General features: G+C 46.0%; 2 protein-coding genes across 4 annotated transcripts in view; one reads left to right on the forward strand and one right to left on the reverse strand.

Annotated features, from left to right (window-relative positions):
- ATG2B (autophagy related 2B) overlaps positions 1-9,154 on the forward strand; it is a 109,134-nt gene extending 99,980 nt beyond the window's left edge. For both annotated transcript variants that reach the window (XM_083165953.1, XM_083165954.1), the window contains exons 37-43: positions 716-908; positions 1,763-1,832; positions 3,081-3,163; positions 4,039-4,160; positions 7,385-7,539; positions 7,621-7,770; positions 8,368-9,154. In XM_083165953.1, coding sequence (XP_083022079.1) covers positions 716-908; positions 1,763-1,832; positions 3,081-3,163; positions 4,039-4,160; positions 7,385-7,539; positions 7,621-7,770; positions 8,368-8,598 — 1,004 coding nt within the window. In that variant the 3' untranslated portion in view covers positions 8,599-9,154. The remainder of the gene's footprint in view (positions 1-715; positions 909-1,762; positions 1,833-3,080; positions 3,164-4,038; positions 4,161-7,384; positions 7,540-7,620; positions 7,771-8,367) is intronic.
- Positions 9,155-12,500: 3,346 nt separating this feature from the next.
- LOC146049811 (B2 bradykinin receptor-like) overlaps positions 12,501-26,005 on the reverse strand; it is a 46,374-nt gene continuing 32,869 nt past the window's right edge. For both annotated transcript variants that reach the window (XM_083166443.1, XM_083166444.1), the window contains exon 2: positions 12,501-15,376. In XM_083166443.1, coding sequence (XP_083022569.1) covers positions 14,252-15,376 — 1,125 coding nt within the window. In that variant the 3' untranslated portion in view covers positions 12,501-14,251. The remainder of the gene's footprint in view (positions 15,377-26,005) is intronic.

The raw sequence follows: 26,005 nt of genomic DNA on the forward strand, positions 1-26,005 counted from the left end.
GCGGCCTTCATGTAATATACTGCGCAGCACACAGTCCTCTATAACGTGGCCTGCATGTAATATACTGCGCAGCACACAGTCCTCTATAACGCGGCCTGCATGTTATATACTGCGCAGCACACAGTCCTCTATAACGCGGCCTGCATGTTATATACTGCGCAGCACACGGTCCTCTATAACGCGGCCTGCATGTAATATACTGCGCAGCACACAGTCCTCTATAACGCGGCCTGCATGTAATATACTGCACAGCACACGCTCCCCTATAACGTGGCCTGCATGTAATATACTGCACAGCACACGGTTCCCTATAACGTGGCCTGCATGTAATATACTGCGCAGCACACAGTCCTCTATAACGCGGCCTGCATGTAATATACTGCGCAGCACACACTCCTCTATAACGCGGCCTGCATGTAATATACTGCGCAGCACACACTCCTCTATATTGTGGCCTGCATGTAATATACTGCGCAGCACACACTCCTCTATAACGTGGCCAGCATGTAATATACTGCGCAGCACACACTGTAGACTCACTTATACTGCATTGTGCGTCTTCTCCTGTGGGTTTTAAAGTTCTGCCCTCGTGTGAATAGTAACCAGTAATAATCCGATGATGTCAGTTCCTCAGAGACCCCGTCATAGCATATTTCCATGGCGCGATAAATAAACGCAGTATACTGATTTTTTGGCCATTGTCCTATATTCTCAGTAAAGAGAACGCCAGCTTCTGACGTCACCTGCCGTTTGCCAAAACATCTGAACTCTCAAGAACGGATCCCTGTGATTACATTCCTGGGACAGAATCAGACGGTCGGAAATGGCAATCTGACCTTTGCCGAGTTCGCGGACCAGCGGGATTATTTGGAGGATGCCTCATACAGCGACCAGCCTGTGTTTTTCCGGTACGTCATCCACACGCCGTCCCCTGTTACATAGGGCAGTATTCAATGAGAAAAATTCTCAGTGTTTTATGGAGAATTTGTGCTTTTTTCGCGTTAGATGTTAAATTTTGGTCTCAAAAAGTGAACCACCCTATTCAATGTGATATTTTCGCCGTCTTTCTAAGTGATTTTCGCCGTGTCTCTCCATGTAGCAATTCTACATCTTTTCATGGAGAAGTGGAATGTGAACTTTTAAAAGAAAAGTTTTTTTTTTTAAATTTTGGTGTCAAAAAATCAGGAATTTTATTCTGAGAAGGGGCATGTTATTTTTATTCATGTGCTTATAGCACATGAATATATATTACATTTTTTTTTTTTTTTACACATAGCAGCCAGCAGGGGGCCAGAGCCGAGAGCCGCTCATTAGATATTCATATATTCACTGCACCCGATCATTACATATGCACGATCGGGAGCAGTGAATATACCCGATCCCCTGCTGGCTCTGGGGGGGAGCTTGTGCTGCCTGGGTCCCGGGGAGCCCTCCTCCCCTCCACATATGTTCTGGGGCAGGCAGGGAGACTTCAATCTCCCTGCCTGCCACCATCCCACGGCTTCCGGCAGCGGACGCTCGTCTGCTGCAGGGGTTAAGATTTGCCGCGAGGGGCAACGAGCCCCTGCGACATTGAATAGTGTATAAAGACCCGTGATGGAGAATCTCCAAACATGGAGAATCTCCGTAAAAACACAGCGAGTGCATGGCGAGAGAAAAAAACCTCTCGCCATGCAAGGAGAAAATTCTCATTGAATACTGCCCATAGACTTGTAAGCTACATATCACCTGACCTCATCTGTCTATTATCTTGTCTGTTCAGGGACTTCCGATTTACTTCTGAAGTTCCAATAAGGCTAGATTACCATGGAAAACACGTCTCAATGGACCAGGTATGTACCAGCTACTTGCACAGTGTCACGGTGTACAGTTTAACCTGGAGCTTAATGCCCCCTATTTTATCAGGAATGAGCATCTCATACGCTCAGAAATCGTTGAGTCTTTAAGGAAATTTTGTGATTTGATTGTTTCATAGGCTGCTGTGGTAATCTTGGTTGACACTGGCATTTTGCGGGTACCATTTAATGAAGCTGCCAGTTGAGGACCTGAGAGGCGTCTATTTCTCAAACTAGAGACTCTAATGTTCTTGTCTTCTTTCTCAGTTGTGCATCGGGGACTCCCACTTCTTTCTATTTTGGTTAGAGCCTGTTTGTGCTGTTCTATGAAGGGAGTAGTACACACCGTTGTAGGAAATGTTCAGTTTCTTGCCAATTTCTCACATGGAATAGCCTTCATTTCAAAGAACAAGAACAGTCTGGCGAGTTTCACAGAGAGTATAATCGAACATACAAATATGATGCTCCAGATACTAAGCTAGATCAAAGGAAGGATTGTCTAATCATCCCTATGTCTTCTAACGCGATTAGCAAACACAATGTACCATTAGAATAACTGGACTGATAGTTTGTTGAAATGGGCCTCCATAAACCTATGTAGATATTCCTTGAAAAAAACAGACGTTTGCAGCTTGTATAGTAAAAATACGCTTTGCTTCTTTCAAAAATAAGGAAATGTCTTTGTGACCCCAAAAATGTGCAGAGAGATGTTCCGACTAGAGCGCTGTCTCTCTCTCTCAAAAGGATTTGGCCAGGCGGGCAAGTTTCTGAGTACTCTAACCCCCCCTGTGTGCTAGTTCAGCACTGCGCTCTCTGAATCTTACAATAAGACCCTTCCTTTTGCTCTGTTGTTACAGGGCTAACCTGGGAATGGAGGGCGAGTGCTCTCATACATTCAGCAAGAACTCCTATTTAGGCTACATTAGAGGTTTAGAAATACCCCTGAACAGGGTAACAGACCTATTTTTAATTACTGAATGTTAAGTGTCCACATTCTACCTTTACACAAGGATAGATAAGAAAACCAGTGCTATATACATTACACAGCATTGTCAGGTGCAGTCTGTCAGTGTCTACCAGTTATTCCATATGCAGACAGGAATACACTGGGCGGTGTGATGGGCTCTGCGCCCAGGGCGTGGGTGTTTGAGGTGGGTCAGGTTGGAAATACACAGAACTGCACCGCAGAACATATGTCTATGCAATGTCTTCCCACCCGCATATAATCATGTCGCTGTCTCCTAGGGTACACTCACTGGAATACTTATAGGACTGGCCCAGCTGAACAGCTCCGAACTGAAGCTGAAGAGACTCTGCTACCGACACGGGTACAACTCAGATCCAAGTCATACAATATCTGTCTGCTCCTCAATAGGAGACTGTGCATAGGAGTTCATGTATATAGGGGTAATTCAGACCTGCTCACTAGGCTGTCTATATTAGCTGCCTAGCAAGCAGGTAAATGTTGCGCCGCCGAATGCCCCCACCGAGCGAATTCCCGATGCGAGCGTATTTGTATGCTTGCACATCCACTCGCATGCGGCTGCACAGAGGAAACATTTTTTTCATGAAAAGTAAGCCTAGATTTCTAGGCTAGTTACTGATACTCTCATAACTCTCACGTCTACTTGCGTGCGCTACGCCACATCTCTACCGCCATCCACACGTTCCTGCTGCTGTGCGCCTGACTACAAGACCGGGCTGCATACGCAGAACAGAATCGCTCCATCACCAGTGTGTGCGACTCAGAGTCAGCCCATTGGATCACAGTGGGTTCCATGCTGTGCGGTTGGCCTATGAGCTTATTGGATTAACCAGCCAATCAGAATTCAGCAGATCCCAATCCACTTTTAATTGTGCAGACCAGTTGTTTTAGACTCACACAGCTCCAGATGTACTAAGCCTTAGCAAGCCTTGTAGAGAATTTGCACCAACCAATCAGCAAACACATCCTGTAGCATGGCAGCTAGGAGCTGATTGGCTGGTTCTTTATCTTTCTCCAAGGCAGTGCACTGAGCGATGTACGGTCAGTTTGATTGGAGATCACTTTGTCCAACCAGATCTGCTGTCACTCAGGCTGCCTTCCATATGATTACAAAATCTCCTTGCTGCAGAATTCTGTAACTTCTACGTTTGTGTGTTACATCTGTATTTATAGACCTCTGACCATCACCACCTCTCCTGTCTTTCTCCTCTACTGTAGTTTGTTAGGTGTGGACAAGCTCTTCTCTTACGCCATAAATGAATGGTTGACGGACATTAAGAAGAATCAGCTGCCCGGGATATTGGGAGGAGTGGGGCCAATGCATTCCTTGGTTCAACTAGGTGATTTTCTTAGTTTCATTTTATTTTTGGACAGGAAAGGTTTTGGGGGTTCTGCACTCAATTAGTTCGCTTTCTGCCCTATATTATCGGGCTCTAACCGCTATTTCAATTGTTGTGTAGCGGGGGTGCTATCCTGACCAACTGAGGGTCAGTGATCAAAAAAAGGGGGGGGAGAAAAGGTCAGTTGTTTGTGGATGCACTCCTGATCCTCACGGATCTATGATTGATTACAGTAAGTTGTTCTGTTCAGATAAAACCGTGGCTAGCTTGAAGAAGCACCTAATGCGAAACACGTGTCCTAGACCCGTGGCAGGCAGACTAATGGGATGAAATTATGTGTTTAAATATCATGTTATACTCACCGTTTAATAGATTATAATTTTACTGCTGAGACCTAATGCTGGGGGGTTAAGAAAGCATCATGTACCTTCGCAATCCATGTGTATAGACTAAAATACAGGGACTGTTTCATAGGTTGGATGCAAACAAGGCAGAATATCCTGCGATAGTAGCAACCACCATCTCCAACACCAGTCTATACTGGTACTGTAAAATAAAGGTGGATGCAATCTGGAATCTAACAGTGTGTATGCAATCGAAAAACACTGAATTCCACACTATATACATACTATGAAATTTCTAACATAGAACCTCACTGGCTATTTGTGACCAGAGACACGTTATTAAAATATAATAAAAACCACCAGCAGAGGTCAGCAGTAACAAGTGGTAGCTCAAAAATGTATCATTAAATGCAAAAATGTACCAAATGGAAACATAAGATACAAAAGACTGTATCATTAAATACAATTATTTCTATCTGAAGTCCCAGGCATAATAGCCAAAGAGGAACAAGATAGTAACAGACAGCAGCTACTCACAATTTACGTAATTAGCTGAACCAAATTTTTGCTCATCTAAAAAGAAACGTGTGTCGCCTTAACCTATGTACTGTGAAAAGGATAAAGTATGTGATAAATGATAAAATATACTCATACAGTAAAACATATATTAAAATAACGTGTGACATAGAGCCAAAAGAAGGCCAAATCACACATTGATATAGAGCCAAACTCAAGGCCATATCACATATTCAAAATCTACTGTTTAAAACTGACAAAACAGTTAAACATGTATATATGATAAAACTCCTCGAGTATCCTCTAAAAAGTGTGACATAGTGCCAAATTCGTGGCCAAATCACACAACAGGAACATCTATACCATCCCCTGAGGAAATAAAATACACACCTGTAAAAGAAAAATAATAAATGTGATATAGAGCTGAACGTGAGGCCAAAATCACTACATAGATTTAAAAACTCAGTGTGACATAGAGCCAAATTCAAGGCCATATCACACACCTGACTTACCATCCAAGTTGGGTAAAAATTACAAAACAGGTACACGTGACAGAACCTACTTATTATCTGATAAATAACTGTGACATAGAGCCAAATCTGTGGCCAAATCACACATAAGACTGTCAACAGCCTCCTGTGGGTAATAAATTATAAGTGTGACATAGAGCCGAACCTCCGGCCAAATCACACAACTGACAAGAGAGAGTACATATCCATAATAGAAAGTGATATAAGAGCCATAACAACTTCGGCCAACACACACGAACTACAAACTCGTGCAAGCTGTATGAATAAAATCGTATAAAAATAACATCAGCACAAAAATTCACATACATCCTGAATTAAATCCAGGGTAAATAACTAAGCGACCCCATCTATTTAAACGGTGTGACATAGAATAAAATAACACACATACCGTAAGGGAATACCACCCAAAAAGTACTAAAGTAACATCATCCTATTAGACTCTGCCTACACGTTTTAAAAATTCTTTCCAGCACCAATCTTTATTCTTCTTCACTTTGTGTATGTCTGTATGTTGGGATATTTTAACTTCTTATTTTCGCAAATTTGTGGGTTAATTCCTTGTCAAAGAATCGATTAAATAAAGACAACAGGAACCCCCACGGTTTTATCTGAACAGAACAACTTACTGTAATCAATCATAGATCCGTGAGGATCAGGAGTGCATCCACAAACAACTGACCTTTTCTCCCCCCCCTTTTTTTCATTTTATTTTACAAGTAAAACTGTATGGAATAAATGTATTTGTAAAACACTCTGCACTGAATAAAGCAAGGTTACCGTGTACAGAAAGGGCCGTGGTATTACATTGATATTCTAGACAAAAATTATATTTGGTTTTATAATACGATAACGCATAATTATCGCTTAAACGCACAGAGAAGACACGCCAGAAGTACTCCTGCACCTATAGCAGGAGGACCTCTAGCGGCTGTCTCCTTTGCGGCAGTGGCCAGCTTTGGAGGGGCGCAGGGTCTCTAATGCTGTTGCGATTTTATCGGGACAGTCCCGATTGTCAGGGCCTGTCCCGCTGTCCCACCCGCGGGCGGCAGTGTCCCGCGGTGTGGGGGGGCTGTTGGGAGTCCCCCCTGTCAGCTGCTAAGCAGCGGGGAATAAACGCTGTGCGCATGCGCACAGCGTCTATTCCCGCAGCCAGGGGGCTGGGGGCATGGCTAGAGGCTCACAGAGCCTCTGGGTCATGCCCCCATAGCGGCAAAATGGGGGCGTGGCCTCGTGGGAGAGCCGCGAGTATAGGCCACGCCCCAAATTAGGCCACACACCCCCCGAAAATTTTGCACGCCTCCGGCGCACAGCAGGGTCCCGCCTGCTGAACTGCCAAAGTTGGGAGGCATGTTTAACCCCCTATGGCAATGAGCATGTAATCCCCCCCCCTTCCCTGGCAACGAGCATGGAACCTCTGGCAATGAATATGTAATCCCCCTTGACAACAAGCATGTAATCCACCCTGGCAATGAGCATGGAACTCCTGGCAATGAGAGTGTATCTAACCGGTACTTATGTGCCTAACAATATATACTGCAGTACTGCATTTTCTACCTGTGGGGTGCTGTTATATTAGGGATACCAATGTCTTAGAATTGGAGTTCTCTGAGGAATTATCAGCATGAACAGCCGGTAAAGGAGCGCAGTGAGAACTTGTTTTAGAATGTCACAAAACAACATGGCCGCCTTTAGGAATAAACCTGGTTACAAAACACATAAAATTCTGGGTGCCGTATACTGTATCAGATAATACTAAAATAAATAAAAAGCTTCTGTAATAAAGGAGCGTGTTGGGTGTGATAGATGTTGCTCATAATACTCGTCCTGTTTCCAGTTCAGGGTCTTAAGGATTTGGTATGGCTGCCTATAGAGCAGTACTACAAAGATGGCCGCATCGTACGGGGCTTCCAGAAAGGGGCCGCATCATTTGGGACATCCACCGCCATGGCTGCGCTGGAACTGACCAACAGAGTTGTGCAAACCATCCAGGTATTACCAACGTGTGTGTGTATGTGTGTGTATATGTTATAATGTTCCGGTTACACCTGTGACGTTATTTCCTGTGACCAGGCTGCCGCCGAGACCGCCTACGACATGGTGTCTCCTGGAACAAGCCCCGTGGAGCTAAGAAGAGCAAAGCGATTTTCTCATCACCGATTGGTGCATCAGCCTTTTGATCTAAGAGAAGGCATGGCCAAAGCTTACACCGTGGTGAAAGAGGTAACGCACCAAGGACACCAGTCCCGCCTCTCATAGCGCATTTTGTAAATGGTCTGTTACACTTCTTGGAGCTGCAAAATGTGTGCGCATTGTAGAGATGTGCAGGTTCTGATTTACTCTGATTTCAAAACAAGATCTTATTGGCTATCCCCAATCACATGACAGCTGATAGCCAATAAAATTCTGATCAGAGTAAATCAGAGTCAATCAGAACCTGCACATCTCTAGCACATTGTCATTTTAAGCACACAAACCTTAATACACTAACCTCAGAAGAACACAACTTTGTAGTAAGTATCTTAAGCTGGGTACACACAGAGGAAAAGTCATGTGATGGTTACTCACTATTGAATGTTTTCTCCTCTCTTCGTATATAAAAGTAAGCCTGGACTTACTTTTATCTTGCCCGTTCTTGTGCGAAATCATGGCGGTCACACAAGAGCAAGGCACGTTGGCATGCCAATAAAACTGTCTCCTGCCTGTTTGCGAAAGCCCCAGCAAGTGTAAATCTCGCTGAAGGCATTCGCTTTGGGGGTGTGCACATGCGTATTCACATTAACACACCATCTTTCTGTCTCTTCTCTCCCCCCCCCCCAGGGCATCACGGACACGGCCCAGACCATCTACGAGACTGCAGCCCGTGAGCACGAGAACAGGGGTGTGACTGGGGCCGTTGGGGGGGTTCTCAGACAAATTCCACCTGCGGTGGTTAAGCCTCTAATAGTCGCCACGGAAGCCACTTCCAACGTCTTGGGCGGAATGCGGAATCAGATCCGACCCGATGTCCGGGAGGAGGAGTCGCAGAAATGGAGATTAGAAGAAGGATAGTTGGCCGGTGTCGGGATGTGTGGACGTGGACTGATCTTCAGAGGAGGGTTGCAATACAAAGACCTAAACAAAACTCTGTCCGATGTCATAGACGTTTTTAGCTTTCTCAGCTCAGGAATGGACAACCTGCTGGTAAAAGGAATCCTACTGCTCCTGCTTCCCCTAGTAACTCATTTGTCAGGGGCCGAGGGGGCCAGAAATGGAGTTCGTTCTCCTGGGCAGTCGGTAGCTCTACATAATGCCTGCTCCTGGAACCTTCCCTCCGCCCTTCCTTCTCCGGACTGTTCCAAACGCCACATAAGCAACTGACTCCATTATCCCTCATTTTCAAAACAAATTCTATTTTGGCAACCGCTGTATAGTGTAACTCTTGTACTATACAACTTCTCCTGTTCTTTTGCTTCGCACTTGGTTGAAAGTTGACGACAATTCCGTTCCATGTTGTGTGTAGATGCTAGGTTGACGCATCTCGGAGACAGAATACAAAGTCTTGTGTTACATTTAGTCTGTACATTTGTAATCTGTTTATAGTGTTAATAAAATATGTGTTACGGTGCGGGTGTGTGTGTGTGCGCACGTTGGTAAAGTGACAAAATACTGAGCACGACGTATCAGTCCTTAGGATCACGTGCGAAAGTGGAGAATAATAATGAAGGCCCCACTCTTCAGTCATGAAGTGTACGTAGGCCCTGGAATAAGGAACCGCTGATTCTGACTGGATAAGTGACTCTGGACCACATGCACTAAGCTTCAAAAGTGATAAAATGGAGAGTGATAACCAACCAACCAATCAGCTCCTGCCTGACATTTTTTAAACACTGTCTGTGACCTGGCAGGTAGGAGCTGATTGGTTGGTTGTTTATCACTCTCCATTTTATCACTTTTGAAGCTTAGTGCATCTGGCCCAATATATCAGGTTTTTGCATGTTCGTTGCCGATATCCACTAGCTCTGGGGCTGCCTAGGGTAGGAAAGAGGAGGGCAGGGACGGGGTGGCACTTATTTAGATGATGAGCATCGGCTGCAATTTCAAAGCTTTCGAGACATTGGGGATTATTGCACATCCCAGTGTGTGAGTTCTGTCCCCACCTAGTGCCTGTTAGTGGTACTGCACCAGCTGAACCATATATTTTTTTTCCTCACACTCCTGTCTGGCAGACCTCCTCTACACCACTCCCTTCTGTTCTACAGGGTACCTTTCTGGAAGTGCCGTCTTCCGATTCAGGCTTCCGCTGTGGAGCTGTGTAACCTCAGGGTTATCTACTGCATATTGTATTATAATTAGTAATGTTTGAATAGTGCACCTGTGTGTGTGTGTGTGACACTACAAGGCTCAGCAAGGTAGCACCTCTCATTACATATAGTTAGGGCCCGCGCCTATAGATCCTATGTTGTGTCTACGTACACTTATAGGCATGATAATGCACCTTCAGACTGGATAGCACCCACCCACCTGCCTCTGATTGGCTGTAACTAGGAATCCTGGCATTTGCTGACTGCACATTGAAAAAAGGCTCTATTAGAAGGTAAGAGCTGTATCCAATTATATAGTAGGTCAGTTGTAGGGCAGCTTCCTCATTCGCTTTGACTGGACTGCTTCAAGGCATTACAACGTAACACTTTCTCCAGCACTTTATAACACTTTTTTTATTTCTGTTATTTACTCCCCCCTCCCACGTCTCTTACTTTCTGAATCTCTCATCCTATTAAATCTCACCCATAGTATCTGCTCTCTCTTATCTAAGATTCTTAAATACTTCACTTAATTCTGTCACCAGTGTTGTGGTTAGATGTGCTGGCTTGGGGGTCTCTCACACCCTATGCTTCAACCCCTAGAATGTTAGAGACCCATTCATGAGGTTACCTGGACATGGTGGGTAAGCGCATCATTGTGGCCATGATTATGCAAAAAAAAACCTCTGTTTAAATGCAAAATGTATCATAACTACTGATGTTTGAATAGTGCATCTGCTTTCTTTCTCTTTGTGTGTCACCGCAAAGTTACTCCAACCTCCGTCGCAGCAACGCGACCACCTGCGGATCAGGCCCAGAGATGTGATATCACTGCAGGCAGATATCCAGCCGCGTGACCAGCCCGTAAAATCGTTACTAGGATTCACAGACGTTGTTTCCAGGACGTATAACGTATATTTCCCTGGCAAATAAAACCTTTATCGCCAATAATATTTCCAGAAGAAAGGACCCTGTGACCAGAAGTGAATGTCTGCCACATTTAATAAGGAGCGGAGAGCAGCGCTCAGCTAATCCGAGCCTGGCGGGTGTTTTATAACGAGAAGAGAATGTTGTGGACGGACGGCTCGTCCTGTTTACTGATATGATGGTAACACAGTGATATACAGTCTCTGGCCTTGTGTCTTGCACTGGGGAATTTATTCTGCTACCATTTATCCAAACACACAAGCGCATTATTTACAGGGAAGGAAATCAGCCAACACTTGTGTAAACAGCCCTAAATAATTAAACCTATTTCCAGCAGTCGTGTATACATATACAGTGCAATAAAAGCCCATGTGCTGTTGGGATGGAATGTGCAGCGGGCCGCTCCCTCTGTGCAGGTGATGCTCATCCAGGAATCTCGGATTTAAGCCAGCGCAGGATTAGGGAATACTCTCATATCTGCAAAACATTACATTTATTCCACGCGGTGGTGCACTGCTTTATCTTCTGCGAGATGTCGGAGCAGTGCCCCCGGTGTGCCGTCGGAGCGGCGCTGATGTCACATGACGTGAGCCCCCGCCCCCTTTTTGACGGCTAGCTGCTGTAATAAAAGTAAGTTTAGACTAACTTTTATTACCATAGGCAGAATGATTTCTTCTGCTAGCGGCCGCATGCGAGGGGATGTGTTCGCGGTGAACACACCCCCTTGCATGCTAGTGAAGGGATTTGGGGGAGGGGCATTGAGATGCTTGACCAACCTGAATCAGGCACTCAGGGCAGTCTAGGTGTGGAGTGTATCCTTTCGCACAGTGGCGTGCACCGGCGCCTAGTGGACGCAGTCATGTGGTGTATTCATGAAGCAGTGAAAAGAGTAGTGTGCCAGTGGAGGAGTGCTCATGGCAACCAATCAGCAACCAATCAACCAAAATTAGGTAACATTTATCAAGTGCATTCTCTAGAACTATACAGAGCAGCTGATTGGTTGCCCTGGGCAACTTCTCCTCTGGCTCACTACTCTTCACTGCTTCATGAATAGACCCATATGGGGCGTTTTCATAGAGCGCACAAAGCACAATGATGGCGTATTGGCTAATTATGGACTATACAGCAATGATGTACGACCATGGGCTTCTTCTGCATCCATAGTGTCCATGGATCCAATCGGCTCTCTCCAGGGTGGTATGCTGGTGTTTTGGGTGTGGCCTGTGGGGACACTTTTGAAATTTCTCAAGGGCCACTTTAAATTTCCAATCCACCCATGACACCAGGGAAGGGCATTGTAGCAAGCACAACTGCAGGAAAAGACACAAAGACGGCTGCAACTGTGTCCAACAGAATCAGGCTGCATGAGGAGGGATCCCGCCCCTTTAATAGATCCCACCCCCTCAACAGACCTTGCCTCCATGTGCTCTGCTTTCTGAAATATCCCAGACTGGTGTTCCATCCCAATCCGCCCCTGCAATACACATACATCAAATGGGTGTGGTACTGGTATGGGGGTTCGACAGTTGGGATTTCAGCGGTCATTAGACAAACGCAGGAATCCTGACTGCCGGTACTCTGACAGCGGGAAAAGCGTGGGGGTCCTGGACCCCCCACGAGGGAGAATAGCCCCTGAAAGTTAGGATTCCTGCTGTCGGGAGGTCACCCAGAACCCCATCAAATAAATCTGAATTCTATAATCTTTGAACAAAAAAAAGATTGTCAGGCGGGATTTAATTGGCAAGTTTATAAGAACAATAATATAGTTGAAATGTGCAATACAAGATATTTTTTACAACTCTCATATATATATATAAATGGCCTCTAAATATTCATCCATTGCTATATACAGACATTTAACACCTTCACCCACCTTCCCTCTACTCCCACCATAGCTGTTCCAATAGAACAGCAGGAATTACTGAGTCCGGGGATGTCCGCCATGTTGATACTGCTGACTGACGTACAGAACAAAAGCTGGAATTAATCATTCCATTGTATTATTTAAAAAAATTGACTATTGTTTTTTAATCTGCATGTTTTGTTTCAACACCCGTAATAAATGAGACGTGTAAAGTGATGTTGCCCATAGCAACCAAAAAATTCTATCATGTCTCTATTGCAACCTAGAAAATTCTAGAAAGAATGTGATTGGTTGCTATGGAGAATATGGTACATATGGTATCCGATCCCTGGGTAGACAATGTCTAGGTCAACCACGACATGTCCTAGATCCACATTGACAGAATGTTGACATGCTAAAGTTCGGCAATGCCATGGTCAACATTGAAAATGTCAACACACGTTTTTCATGGGTTTTTTGTTTAGACCAACTTGGTACATACTTTACCATCCAAGTGGGCATAAAGTTAGATTATATGTTGACATAGACAAAAAAAAACAGCTATGCCAATGTTGACCTTTTGCTTGTCGACATAGGGTATGTCAACCATTTATAGGTGTTGACCTAGTGACAGTCGAACCATTAGTGGTCCACCTAGTGACAGTCGACCTAGACATTGTTGAACCACTATACCAGAACCAGCAAATATACCCCGAACTCTTAAAGACATTAGCTCTATGGTACAAGTTATGGAGGGTTCTCAAACTTGGTCATCACAGCACCTTTAACAGTTTAGGTTTTAAGGATATCCATGCTTAAACACAGATGATTACATGAAACGGACTGAGGTATTAATTCACCAGTGCTTAAGCATTGACTTCCTAAAAACCTGGATTGTTAGGGTGCCTTGAACACTGAGGACATTATTCAGGTCCATTCGCAGTGGCCCGTTCGTTCGATGTTTTCTCAATGCGCATGCGCATTTCCATGCATGTGCTGGGTGCAGTGTTTCATGGGCATTCCCATGGTAATCGGCCGGTGACATGGGCGCCGGGGGGCCAACAGCTGACATCACCGTCACCATCACAAGTAACATCTGCCCCACCTGCAGTGCACATGGTTTTGTCCATCTAAGAAGGATTTGGTCAGAAAGAGTGAACTAGAATAAGGCCCTAAATGAGGTCTAGGGATCACAGATAAAACTTCCAAGGGCCATCATTCAGGGCCTTCAAGACTTTGATTTGAACCTCAGCATTATGTTGAGGTCCACACATTCCTTAAATTAGTCTTAGTGCCTCAACAATAACCATAAGAAAGACTAAAATAGGATAATAGGTACTACAATAGTGGTGGAATGGCAGAACCTGCAATGATACAACAATTGTACGTTTTTTATAAGATCTCTCTCAAAATGTCCAGCTGTAATTCCTACAACCTAGCCGAAACATTTCAGCGTCTTCCTAAATAGGGCAGTTCTAACAGGAGCATCTGAGGAACATGGTCAGTGTGATAAACCTCAAAAATCCATCTACAAACAAAAAACATTCAACAGACAATAAATAACGGTAGCTTATTCCAACTTGTGTTCAGTATTTAACAATAATAGAATGTTTTCCTTCACCATAGTTGCCGAATGCTACAGCAGAATGTTTCATAGCTTCAAAACCATTTTTTGTTGTCCCATAGAAATTGAGGTCCGTATGGTAACTAACGAAGAACTCATTGGGAGCGACATCTTTCTCGGTGATCTTACTTTTGATCGGAGTTGCCAGTAGACCTCTTTTGCCTTTTTCCGGAAATGGTTTCCGACTATGACGTAGAGAAGTGGGTTGATGCAGCTGTTGCTGTAGCCAATATAGGTTGAGATCTGGTTTCCAATCTCAATGAACATACTCAAGGAGCATTTTGGGAGAACTTTAAATAAATCTAGAGTGTCAATAAAGGTGAAAATATGGAAGGGGAGCCAGCAAACGATAAACACCAAGAGCACCGACAGAACCAACCAGGTGGCCTTTTTCTCATTGTTGATCTCTTTGAATTGCTGCATGGCGTTATTCCGTAGAACGTGTATAATATGAATAGTGCAGAATGCGATGACCACGGCTGGAATTAAGAAGCCAAAAATGGTCATTAGGATATTGGTGGCGATGTGCCAGTAGTCGGAGGGTGGTAATATAATGCAGGCGGTAGAGTTTATGCTTGGGATAAATTCAACTCTTCGGAATACGACTTTGGGCAAACTGGCCGCCATGGCGAAGATCCAAATGATTGCACAGTTCACCTTGGCACATCCAGATCCCCTCAGTCGGCCAAAAGACATGGTCTTCACCAAAGCCAAGTACCGGTCAATGCTGACCATCATGAGGAAGTAGATGCTGCTGAACAGATTTAGCTGGATCAGGGAATTGACCGTGACGCAGAGAAAGCTGCCAAAGGGCCAGTAGAATTTGTTAGATATAAAAATGGCCCAAAAGGGAAGCCCGCAGACAAAGATCAGATCTGCCACCGCCATGTTTCCCAGGTAGATCTCCGCCACTGTGCAGCGGTTCTTGTGAAGCAAAAAGACCAAGATGACGAACAGGTTTTCTAGGAATCCCAAGGCAAATACAATCCACATATAAACTGGTTGGTAGGCTATGATCCAGTCTAGCCCTTCAGGTGAAATGCAGGTTTCAAGTTCATCGGGGGTGTCAGACGGCAAATGTACGGTGGCGTTGTGAATGCCTGTTGTCATGGTGAAGTTGTTGATGTTCATTGCCACGTTTGATCCTGTTCCCTGTAATAAAACAAAGGACAATGAATCTGTGTATACAAGTCCTGTTACTAATGCAAGTAAACATAACAGTACAGATTACAAGCATTGCCCACCATACTGTATAGAAAACTGATGTCTAATGCATTTACCAACCTACTCCAAGGAGAGCACAAACGGTACAATACATAAACACATAGTAGATCCCTTGAGCCTCAGGAAGGAATACGGATGGCCCCAAGGTCGCACGGTAATTGTCATTGTTGTACACTTGTGTTTCTCTCAACCTTTGATCCTCTTGTTTTCACACAAAGCCAAAAGTTCCCACAGTGAAGATGTCATTTCCTGAGCATTCCTTAACTGCCACTATCAGCCAAACACAGCGCCCAGCAGGCAGAGGCAGCATTCACTGTGCGGGTAGAAGGGATGCCCACGTCTCCAAATAAAAAAAAAACAACTCATGTCCTTTTCATGTATCTACTTTTTCATATCGACCCTTTGCCTCGGTCTCCCCCTATAGTACTCCCAATATGTCAGGCAGTGTCCCTGGTATACATTATATGGCATATATTACCCCCCATATGCCCCACAGTGCCACCATGTATGGTATATAGTACCCCCCCACCCCTCATTGCCCCTGAGTACTCACTTCCTATGGTCCATTCCGCATCTCTCTCCGTGTAACTTTAACGTCTGCTTGCACAATGCCCACAGCAGCACAGAGCGTTTCCTGAGCCCCCTCATAGGCATTACGGGAGTGATCTGTCACATGACTCTGCTGAGGGGACTGGTGTGCCGAGTTGCATTGTATACACATACCTCCAAACATGACCCTCTCCAGCGGGGACAGAATGCTCTATTCCTGGACTTTCCTCCTAATTTAGGATCACCTGTGTTGAAACACCTTTCTTATCAATGAACCTGTTTAAAACAGGTGATGGCAATCCTAAATTAAGAGGGAATTCCAGGAACAGAGCATTTTGTCCCTCCTGGAGAGGGTCATGTTGGGAGGTATGTATACAGTGCCGCAATAAGAACTCTCCGGGCACAGATTCTCTGCAGTTGCAGGGTCACACTGACCCTGTGTGGTGGCAGTAGCGCACGCAGGGGGGGGTTTCTGAGTACCCAGAAACCCCCCCTAGGAGTCTAAGGGACCTAGCCTGAAAGCTGAGGGTCCCCTCTTTCCATGGGTACAAGAATTTTAAAAATCGGCCCTTGGGAACCGGAGATATCTGACTTCAAAACAGTGGTCCCCATCCAAGCCTGTTAATTGCTCTTCCCAGGTAGATATTTATAGAAGTTCTGTCTGACTTAGAGTTTTTCTGAGGGTATATTCCAAAAGCTGGGACTCTTCCCCTTTGATGGACACTAGTAGCTTGACTCTACTGTTCCCAAAACCAGAGATATCAGCCTACCAGCAGCTGGTTACTGCTCCATCTCCACACACCTGGTATGTAGTTTTATATACTCGTTGGCAGATTGATCTGCCTCCTGAACTCTGATCCCCTAGTCCCCAATACCATTTGGTAGGTGGGATTCTCTAGTTTTTAATTCCATTAAAATCTAAGATATCTATTTCTGGGAACTGGAGATATCTGCAGTCAAGCAAGCTGTCCTCCCACCAGAAAATTATGAATAATAAGCCCACTCCACTATACACCCCTCCTCTGCATATTAAACATCCTCTACCACCCTGGAAGTTATGTATGAGGACCCCTTCATTCAGCCCAATGCCCCCTTCTCCCACCATCTGTGCAGTAAAGGGACAATTAGTGGAAATTACTGATCCAGGCCCTACATGCTGAGCGGTTGATATAATACCCCCTACCACCCGGGGGACATCAAAGCTTCCCCCACCCCTACCGCTGGAGAAAAGGTAGGGGCCCCAATACATTGCTATGCCCAGGGGTCTACACTGCTGTTATGTATGTATATACGTGTGTGTGTGTGTATTATTATTATTTATATACATTTGGTCTATCTATAATACTTTAACTGACCCGGCATATACTGGGTCACCTAAGTGTCCATCTCCGTGCTTTGCTCCGCCCCTCTGGAAACCCCCTTCTGAAAATCCTGCGTTTGCCACTGGGTGGCCCCTCTGTGTTTGGGGGCCCTGTGGTGACCTTCACCCCAATCCAACCTAAATGCATTCAGTATACCAACTCCAGCATCTCAACTACTATAATGGGAAGGGAAGATTACGGGGAGGCGGTGGGGCAGGGGTTCAGGACTATCGGGTGGGATACGGTCACTAGGTCATAACTATGAAGGACAACACGCATTAGGGCTACACTAAAGATTGACAGGGCGATGGTAGACGCATGAACTAGGTTAACATGGCTAAGGTTTACAGGGTTGGAAGTCGACACAAGCATAAGGTGGACAGTCAAATTGTCGACATGAGTTTGTAAAAAAATTAGTACTTATGTAGTATCTGGGCGTCCGATTTAGAAATCGGGTCGGATCGGGCGCATCGCATGCGACCATCGGATGTGATGCGATGCGATGACCCGATTTTTCCATAGGAATCAATGTTAAAATGGACTGAGTCCATTTTAACATGGAATTCAATGTGAAAAAGGGGTCCTTTTCATACCCCTACTATCCAAGTGGGCATGGAGTTGGATATAAACCTGTGGCTAGCGTAGCGAGCCCCGCGAGGGGACACAGAATACCGTCCGCTCGCGGGGCTCGCGGGGCTCGCTTCGCTTGCCACGCTTTGGGCTCGGTGGCTCGCTACGCTCGCCACAGGTTTATATCCAACTCCATGCCCACTTGGATAGTAGGGGTATGAAAAGGACCCCTTTTTCCCATTGAATTCCATGTTAAAATGGACTCTGTCCATTTTAACATTGATTCCTATGGAAAAATCAGGTCATCGCATCGCATCCAATGGTTGCATGCGATGCGATATCGCATCGCATCGCATCTGATTGTATGCCTTAACTTAAGGCATACAATCAAAAAATCGGACGCCCAGATACTACATAAGTACCAAAAAATTTTTTAATCCAAAACAGGTGTTATTTCATAGTGAGAATATAATAGCGCAGCGAGCCATGGGAGGTGACGCGGTACACTGATACAGCGCCCATGGCGACTTGAGTCTAAATTCGAGAAATTGTTTTATCAAAATGTATGTCGACCTTTTGACTGTCGACCATCCCATTGTCAAACTAATGCTTGTGTCGACCGATTTTGTGTGTCGACACATACCCTGTTGACCTTTAGTAGTCGACCTAATGTATGTCAACCTTAATAGTGTCGACCCTTTGACCCATAGCTAGTTAGGGTCAAGCTGCTTGGAGGGTACATTTACTAAACATAGGTGATCACGTGCAGATACAACCACTCCAAATGCTGCTGTTTTTAAGAGCACACCCTACCCCATATCACCCAACATGACCCTCCAGAAGGGACACCATGCTCTGTTCCTGGTTTTCACACCTTATTTATGATTGCCAGCACCTGTGGTGAGACACCTTTCTTATCAATTAGCCTGTTTAAAACAGGTGACAGCATGGGCGGATTGGCCTGCCGGGAAACCGGGGCATTTCCCGGTGGGCCGGCCCGTAAATGACATGGGGAGGCCGCCTTGTCCACTGGGAGGGCCGCGGACCGACTGACCACGATTTCAGGGGTTAGCGGCAGCGGCCGCGGCACTTTGCCCACAGTAAACATGGCCGCGGCCGGCCGTATATTGACAGGAGTCAAAATGGCCGCGGGAGGGCTGCCGCGCATGCGCGGCCTTACGCAGCTCCTCCCGCGGCTCTTGAGTGTGTGAGTCCGTCGGAGGTGATCCCCAGCAGCAGCGCAGGAGTATTTTGCGTGCTGGGGATCAACATCAACAACAGGATGAGATGGCAGCAGAACAAGGCGGGTGCCACGATCTGAGGTCACTGAGGTAATTTAAATAATGTGGCTGGCAAAAGTGAAAAAATATATGTGTATATATTATGGATGCAATAAAGAGTTTTTTCTTTCACCTACTTCTATAAAGCCTCAAGAGTGCCGCTTATTCTACAAACTCTATATATATATATATATATATACATATACACCCACACATACAATATGTGTGTGTGTGTGTATGTATGTATATATATATATATATATATATACACACACATAATATATATATACACACACACACACACACACACACACACACACACACATATAATATGTGTGTGTGTGTGTGTATGTATACATACATACACACACACACACATGTGTGTGTGTGTGTGTATATATATCTCCTCTCACTGATGCACCTACAGATTGGCTCCTCCCTGTTTTCTGACCCCAGCTGTGACACTTATACCCCTTTCTCACTGCAGGTCTTAAACGGTAAACTGCCGTTTTTCCCCCACTATTTACCGTTTAAGGCTGCAGTGGGAAAGCGCCAGAGTTGATTTACCGGTTAAAGATAACCGGTATTTCAACACGTTTAAAAAGCAGAGTCCTACACGTTTCAGACCCGTTTTTTTGGCAGTGGGAACGGGTCTGAAATGGTATTTAGGACCCCCACACCAGTCAACCCCCTCCCCTGGTACCTGGTTTACAACCCTCCGTACCTGTCCGTCCTGCACACCCCCCCTTCCCCTGGTACTTGCCAGCTCGCCGGATCATGCAGCGGGGTCCTTCATTGAATTCCTGTGGGTGACAGCTCCTGACTGACCTATGCTTGCAATCAGGGCCGTCTTGGGCACCTGGGCAACCCCCCCCCCCCCCTCCAGTGACTCAGTGACGCCCTGCCAAGTATGAGTATGCCCGGGCAGCACGCACATGGCGATAGCAGTAGCGGGGATGAGGGCTGGCCATAGCCGCCACAATACCTGGCACCCCCTGCTGTGTGGGCGCTACAGCCGGAGCCTCTACAGCGTCCAAAGCACTTCCTCCAGCCAGCGGGCATCACCACGTGGGCTCCCCTGATGCCAGTCACCCCCTGAGCCTGCTCCGGGCAACGCGATCACTCTCCAGTTACAAGGAAGCTGCGGGACGCGGTGCCCGTGCAGTGTCCTCCATGTCCCCAACACCGTTTACTGTGTGTAAGCTTGGGCCGGTGCCTTAAAGGGGACTCGCAGAGTAGCCTGGGGGGGTGGGGGTGCAAGACAGGTCCGGGGTTTGCAGGCCAGGTAATGGGTGGTATATTACTGGATTACCGTTTTGTACCTTTCACAATGGGTTCAATGTGAAAGGTACAAAAACGGTAATCAATCAGTAATATACCGTTTACAAAGGCAGTGTGAAAGGGTCTTTATGGCTCAGAGCCGTTTAAAGTCCCGTTTACAAATCAGGCAGTGGGAAAGCAGCATTAGCTGCAATCTTCACATAACTCTGTACTACCTGCCCTTTAACCCTTAGCAATGGGGAACCTAAAACTTGAATACTGACAAGTGGGCATCTCAGGAGAAAAGTATATAGTGGTCTTATAATGGGTACATACTAGGCGATATGTCATCCGATCTGGACCAAGACATCGGGCACATACTCACGACATCGATAGTGAGAGCCATGCTGATTAATGTGATTCGTTGCTACTGGCAACAGCAAGTGTGTATGCATTTTGCCGATGGCAACTCCTTGCTCGGTCCCACAATGTCGCTGGGTAAACACATTGTCTAGTGGAGCGCCGCTTATCGACATGCTCATTCCAAGGTTTAATGCTTGTTGCCAAGGAGGTTTACATGCTCCTAGCCATGGGGAAGCAGTCTGACAGCGGGCAGAAGTGGTGGGCTGCCCGGCTGTCAGACTGCTTCCCCATGGTTAGGAGCATGTAAACCTCCTTGGCAACAAGCATTAAACCTTGCAATGAGCATGTCGGTAAGCGGCGCTTATGTGCCATAATATGTAATGGGCATCTCAGTGTGCGGTATATCTGTAATGGGCATCACGGTGTGTGGCATATGTATAATGGGCATCACGGTGTGTGGCATATAATGGGCATCACAGTGTGCGGCATATGTATAATGGAGCATCACGGTGTGCAGCATATGTATAATGGGCATCACGGTGTGCGGCATACGTATAATGGGCATCATGGTGTGCGGTATATATAATGGCATCAGGGTGTGCGGCATATGTATAATGGGCATACGGTGTGCGGCATATGTATAATGGGCATCACGGTGTGCGGCATATGTATAATGGGCTTCACGGTGTGTGGCATATGTACAATGGAGCATCACGGTGTGTGGCATATGTATAATGGGCATCACGGTGTGTGGCAGATGTATAATGGAGCATCACGGTGTGTGGCAGATGTATATTGGGCAACACAGTATGCGGCCTATGTATAATGGCATCAAGGTGTGTGGCAAATGTATAATGGGCATCACAGTGTGTGGCATATGTATAATGGGCATCATGGTGTGTGGCATATGTATAATGGGCATCACTGTCTCCCCTCCCTGCATCCTCCACCACTTATTGACTTCCCTCCCTGCATCCTCTGCCACTCTGCATTCCCCCTCCTACCCTGCATCCTGTGCCACCATGCCCCCCTCACACTCCCTCCCCCCTCCCTCCCTGCATCCTCTTCCACCCTGCCACTCTACTCTCACCCCTCGTCACCCCCTTCTCACCCTACATTACCAACCCCTCTCACCCTGCACCTACCCCCTCTCACCCTGGGCCAAATGTAATAGGGTGAGAGTTTCAGAAAGTGAGAGATTTTGGGAGAGTCTTCCCATGTTTTTTAAAGCAGCAATCAATTACATGGCAAAATCAACCTGGTTTTGCAGAGTAAATGATTGCTGCTTTAACAAACATGGGAAAACTCTCCCAAAATCTCTCACTTTCTGAAACTCTCACCCTATTACATTTGGCCCCCTGTGTCTTGTCATTCCGTTGCATAATGTGAACTTTAGTTATTTTTTTTAACTCAGCGGCAAAATTGGGCGTGGCCTCTTTGAAATAGACCACACCCCCATATTGATAGGCCCCGCCCCCAAAAAAATCGGTCGCGCCTACGGCGCGCAACAATACATGCCCCCATTGGGGCTGCTTCAAGATATTTCCTGGGCTGGTTTTAATTCCCAATCCGCCCCTGGGTGACAGCAATCATACATAAGGAGGGAAGTCCTGGAACAGAGCACTGTGCCCCCTCTTGGAATGGGTCATGTTGGGAGGTATGCTGATATCTACACAGGAGTGGAAATGTGTAAAGCAGGGGTGACCAAACCGGTCCCGGAGATCTACCACCGGTCCACGATTTCCAAATCACCTAGCCAGTGCACAGGTGCAGTCATTACTAACTGTCACATTTTCAAGTCTGCTGCAGTCTTTCCTACTATAGATCCACAGGTTGCCTGACACACGTGAACTGTTGGTAGATCTTGAGGACAGGTTTGGCCACCCCTGGCATAAAGAAAGGGGGATTACTTCCAAAGACAGACCGGAAAAGCAGCCAGTATTCAAAGAGAAGATCCTAGGAAAGGCTGCACAAATTGGAAAGCACCAGCAGCTGGGGATGCTCCCAGGGAAGGGGCTGAGCTCACCTCCATTACTAACAGCAGAGCTCCAGGTACGTGGAGATGATTATCTCTATGATACAAACCTTTACAAAGTGTATATTACACATGACTGCAACTAATTTATTGGCCAAGTTAGAGCCCTGGCTGCCAGTGCCAACATGGTGCTAAGCAATAGGCTCCTGTACTTCCAAGCTTTGTGTATCCATTGATAGAAGTGACGTACAGTAGTAACAACTTCTGAGTTCTAGATTGTAGCTGTCTGTTATATAATTGGCCAATAGCCTATTGTATTGTTTGGAATCCAAGTTACATTCTGTAAATGTCAGGGTTGGGATCATTTGGTCTACAGCATGATGGCCGGCAGTGGGATGCGTTCAATATGCCGGGGGTGGAAATACCGACGCCGGAATCCTGACCGCCGCAATGCCGGCACTTTGTCCCTCTGTGCCCCCCATAGAGGGAGAATAAAATAGTTTGCTGAGCGTAGCGAGGCACCGGGCGTCGGTATTTCGACATATCATACCCGACCCTCGACAGTCATTAGTTCGACACCATTAGGTGGACATGGTTCTAGACCGACAGGTCATTAGTCGACAGTCAAAAGGTCGACATGGGGTTTTTCACTGTTTTTTGACCCGAATGTTAACACAGTCGACATGGACACAGTTTAAAGTGCACCATATCCCCTCGTGCTGCGCTAGCAATGCTTCAGGCACACTATTGTATTCTCCCACCACGCCCTAGTGGATGGTAGGGCGTGAAATACCGCCTGTCGGCACAAAAAAAAACAATGAAAAACCCCATGTCAAACTAATGACCTTTTGACCTAGACCCAATGTCGACCTAATGGTGTTGACCTAATGACTGTCGACCATCATGCTGTAGACCAAATAACCGCTTCCCAAATGTGATCCCTCCCAAAACACTGTTGTATTCCTTTTCTTCCTTGGGTAAATGCACTTGCAAACACATTTTAAAGAAACCTTTAAGATACTGCTGGAGAATGTCAGGTGATGACGCGTGGTGATACATTTATATGTGGTTGCTTTTGGGTATGGGTCACAGGGTTGACTGTATGAAGATTGTCAGGGCTTAGGTTGACACATTAAATAGGTCGACTGGGGCAGTAGGTTGACTAAGCATTAGGTCAACATGAATTTTTCAAAATTTTGTTGGTCCTGGATGTTGACGTAAGTCGACATGGACACCGTATCAGTGTACCATGACGCCGCGCTCAGCCCACTATTATATTCTCCCTCCACGCCGTAGTGGATAGTAGGGTATGAAACACCGCCTATTTTTATTTAAAAAAAAAAAACGTGAAAAACTCGTCGACCTTTTGACTGTCAAACTTACCATTGTCAACGTAAGGCCTGTCAACCTACTTCATGTGTCGACCTAAGACCTGTGTGTCGATCACCCCACACCCCACACCCCACACCACCACCACCACCACCACCAATGGGAGAATGATTGCAGTGTTTCCGTTCTGTTAGTGTGCTATGTAAATGTTCTGTCTGGTAACAGGATCAGAGCATCTCTGTATGGTCTGCGGTCAGTTGTGTCATTTCCATCCGGAGTTTCCATAGAAAGTGAAAGTCCAGCCGGTGACTCAGACACATCTGCATAGTAATGAGGCTTTGTCATGCTATGTATGAGCCAATGCTGGGATCAGGAAGGTGGTAACATATCCGCTCAGTTTTAAAATAAAAATAACACTGACAGGTACCGGCTCATTGGCTGTAATTCAGAAATGTTCTAATGACCTCGCAGAGGGATAAACTTACTGTGATGGGAGTTTTTTTTTTTTTTTTTTTTTGCAACCAATCAGATTCGACTTTATCAAGCCGCGGCTTCCGCTGCCCGGCCGCAAACAAACATCAAAGCGGACAGCCTTCAACAGACTGAGAAATGCCGCTATCTTAGGGTAAGACAGGGAGTGTGCTTGGCCAGGGACTCTATCTGAATTGTATGGTTTAAATTATATACTATAGCCTATATATATATGTCGCTATTTTGACATTTTGACCGTCGGGATTTTGACTGCATCCCAACCCAATAGTGGTATGGCGTCTATAGGCGCCATACCACTGTTGGGTTGGGATGCGGTCAAAATAGCGACAACCATTGTCCCATGGTCAAAATCCCGACATAATGAATGTAGAAAGGTGAAAAAGTCAACATGACTTTCGGTCGACCGGTCGCGAGGTCGACATGGGTTTTTTCACAGTTTTTTGACCCGACATGTGCCGACAGGTTTATTTCATGCCCTACCATCCACTAGGGCGTGGTGGGAGAATAAAGCAGCAAGGCACCATGCCCAAAGCATTGCGAGCGATGCGAGGGGCTGCGGTTGACTTCCAACTGTGTCCATGTCGAGATTCGACCTCGCGACCTGTTGACTTTTTCACCTGTCTACATTCTATATGTCGGGATTTTAAATGTCGCTATTTTGACCGTTGGGATTTCATACTGAATCCATTGGGTTGTGTATTTTTCTGTTGATTCTCTGGACCTCTGGGAATCTAGTGGTTGGGCTGCCATATTATGAACTATTAGTCTATTCTTAAATATCACTTTAAATTTAGCGTGTGTGTGTGTGTGTATGTGTAAAAAGCGGGACAGTTGGGAGGTCTGAGAAGATAATAAATAGAACCTGATTGGTTGCTATGAGCAATCTTCATTTGATCTCTCATCTTAGTAAATTTACCTCAGAGGCTGCAGATTGTGGGGGAGATTCTCTAAGGTAAAAATGTGGTAAAAACCCCGTTATCGGCCGGGTTACCGCGGCGGGGGGCATCGCCAGAAAAATCAGGGTGCAGGGAGGAGGAGAGCCCGGCGCAGCAGCAGCAGCAATGTGGGAGGGAGGCGGGAGCCGCCGGGACCTGCTGTGACCCGGCGACTCTCACCGCAAAGGACAGCTCTTAACGCAAGAGCTGTCCTTTGCCATAATTATCGCATATGTTAGAGCATATGCGATAATTATGATTGCGAGGGGCGGCGAAGGGGGGCGGAGCTGGGCGGTGAGTTTTAGAGATTCTCCCCCTGTGTCAGAGGCTACAATTAAGGGAACAGTGATTTCACTCACCAGCTGGTCCGCTACTTGTCGTGTATAGGCCCAGGCTGCCCACCTGGCACTTCTGGCAAATGCCGAAAGGGCTGTTGGGCTGGT

Source organism: Crinia signifera, chromosome 12 (assembly GCF_055691185.1).
Source record: "Crinia signifera chromosome 12, ASM5569118v1, whole genome shotgun sequence".
In the NCBI taxonomy this organism is placed as follows: domain Eukaryota; kingdom Metazoa; phylum Chordata; class Amphibia; order Anura; family Myobatrachidae; genus Crinia; species Crinia signifera.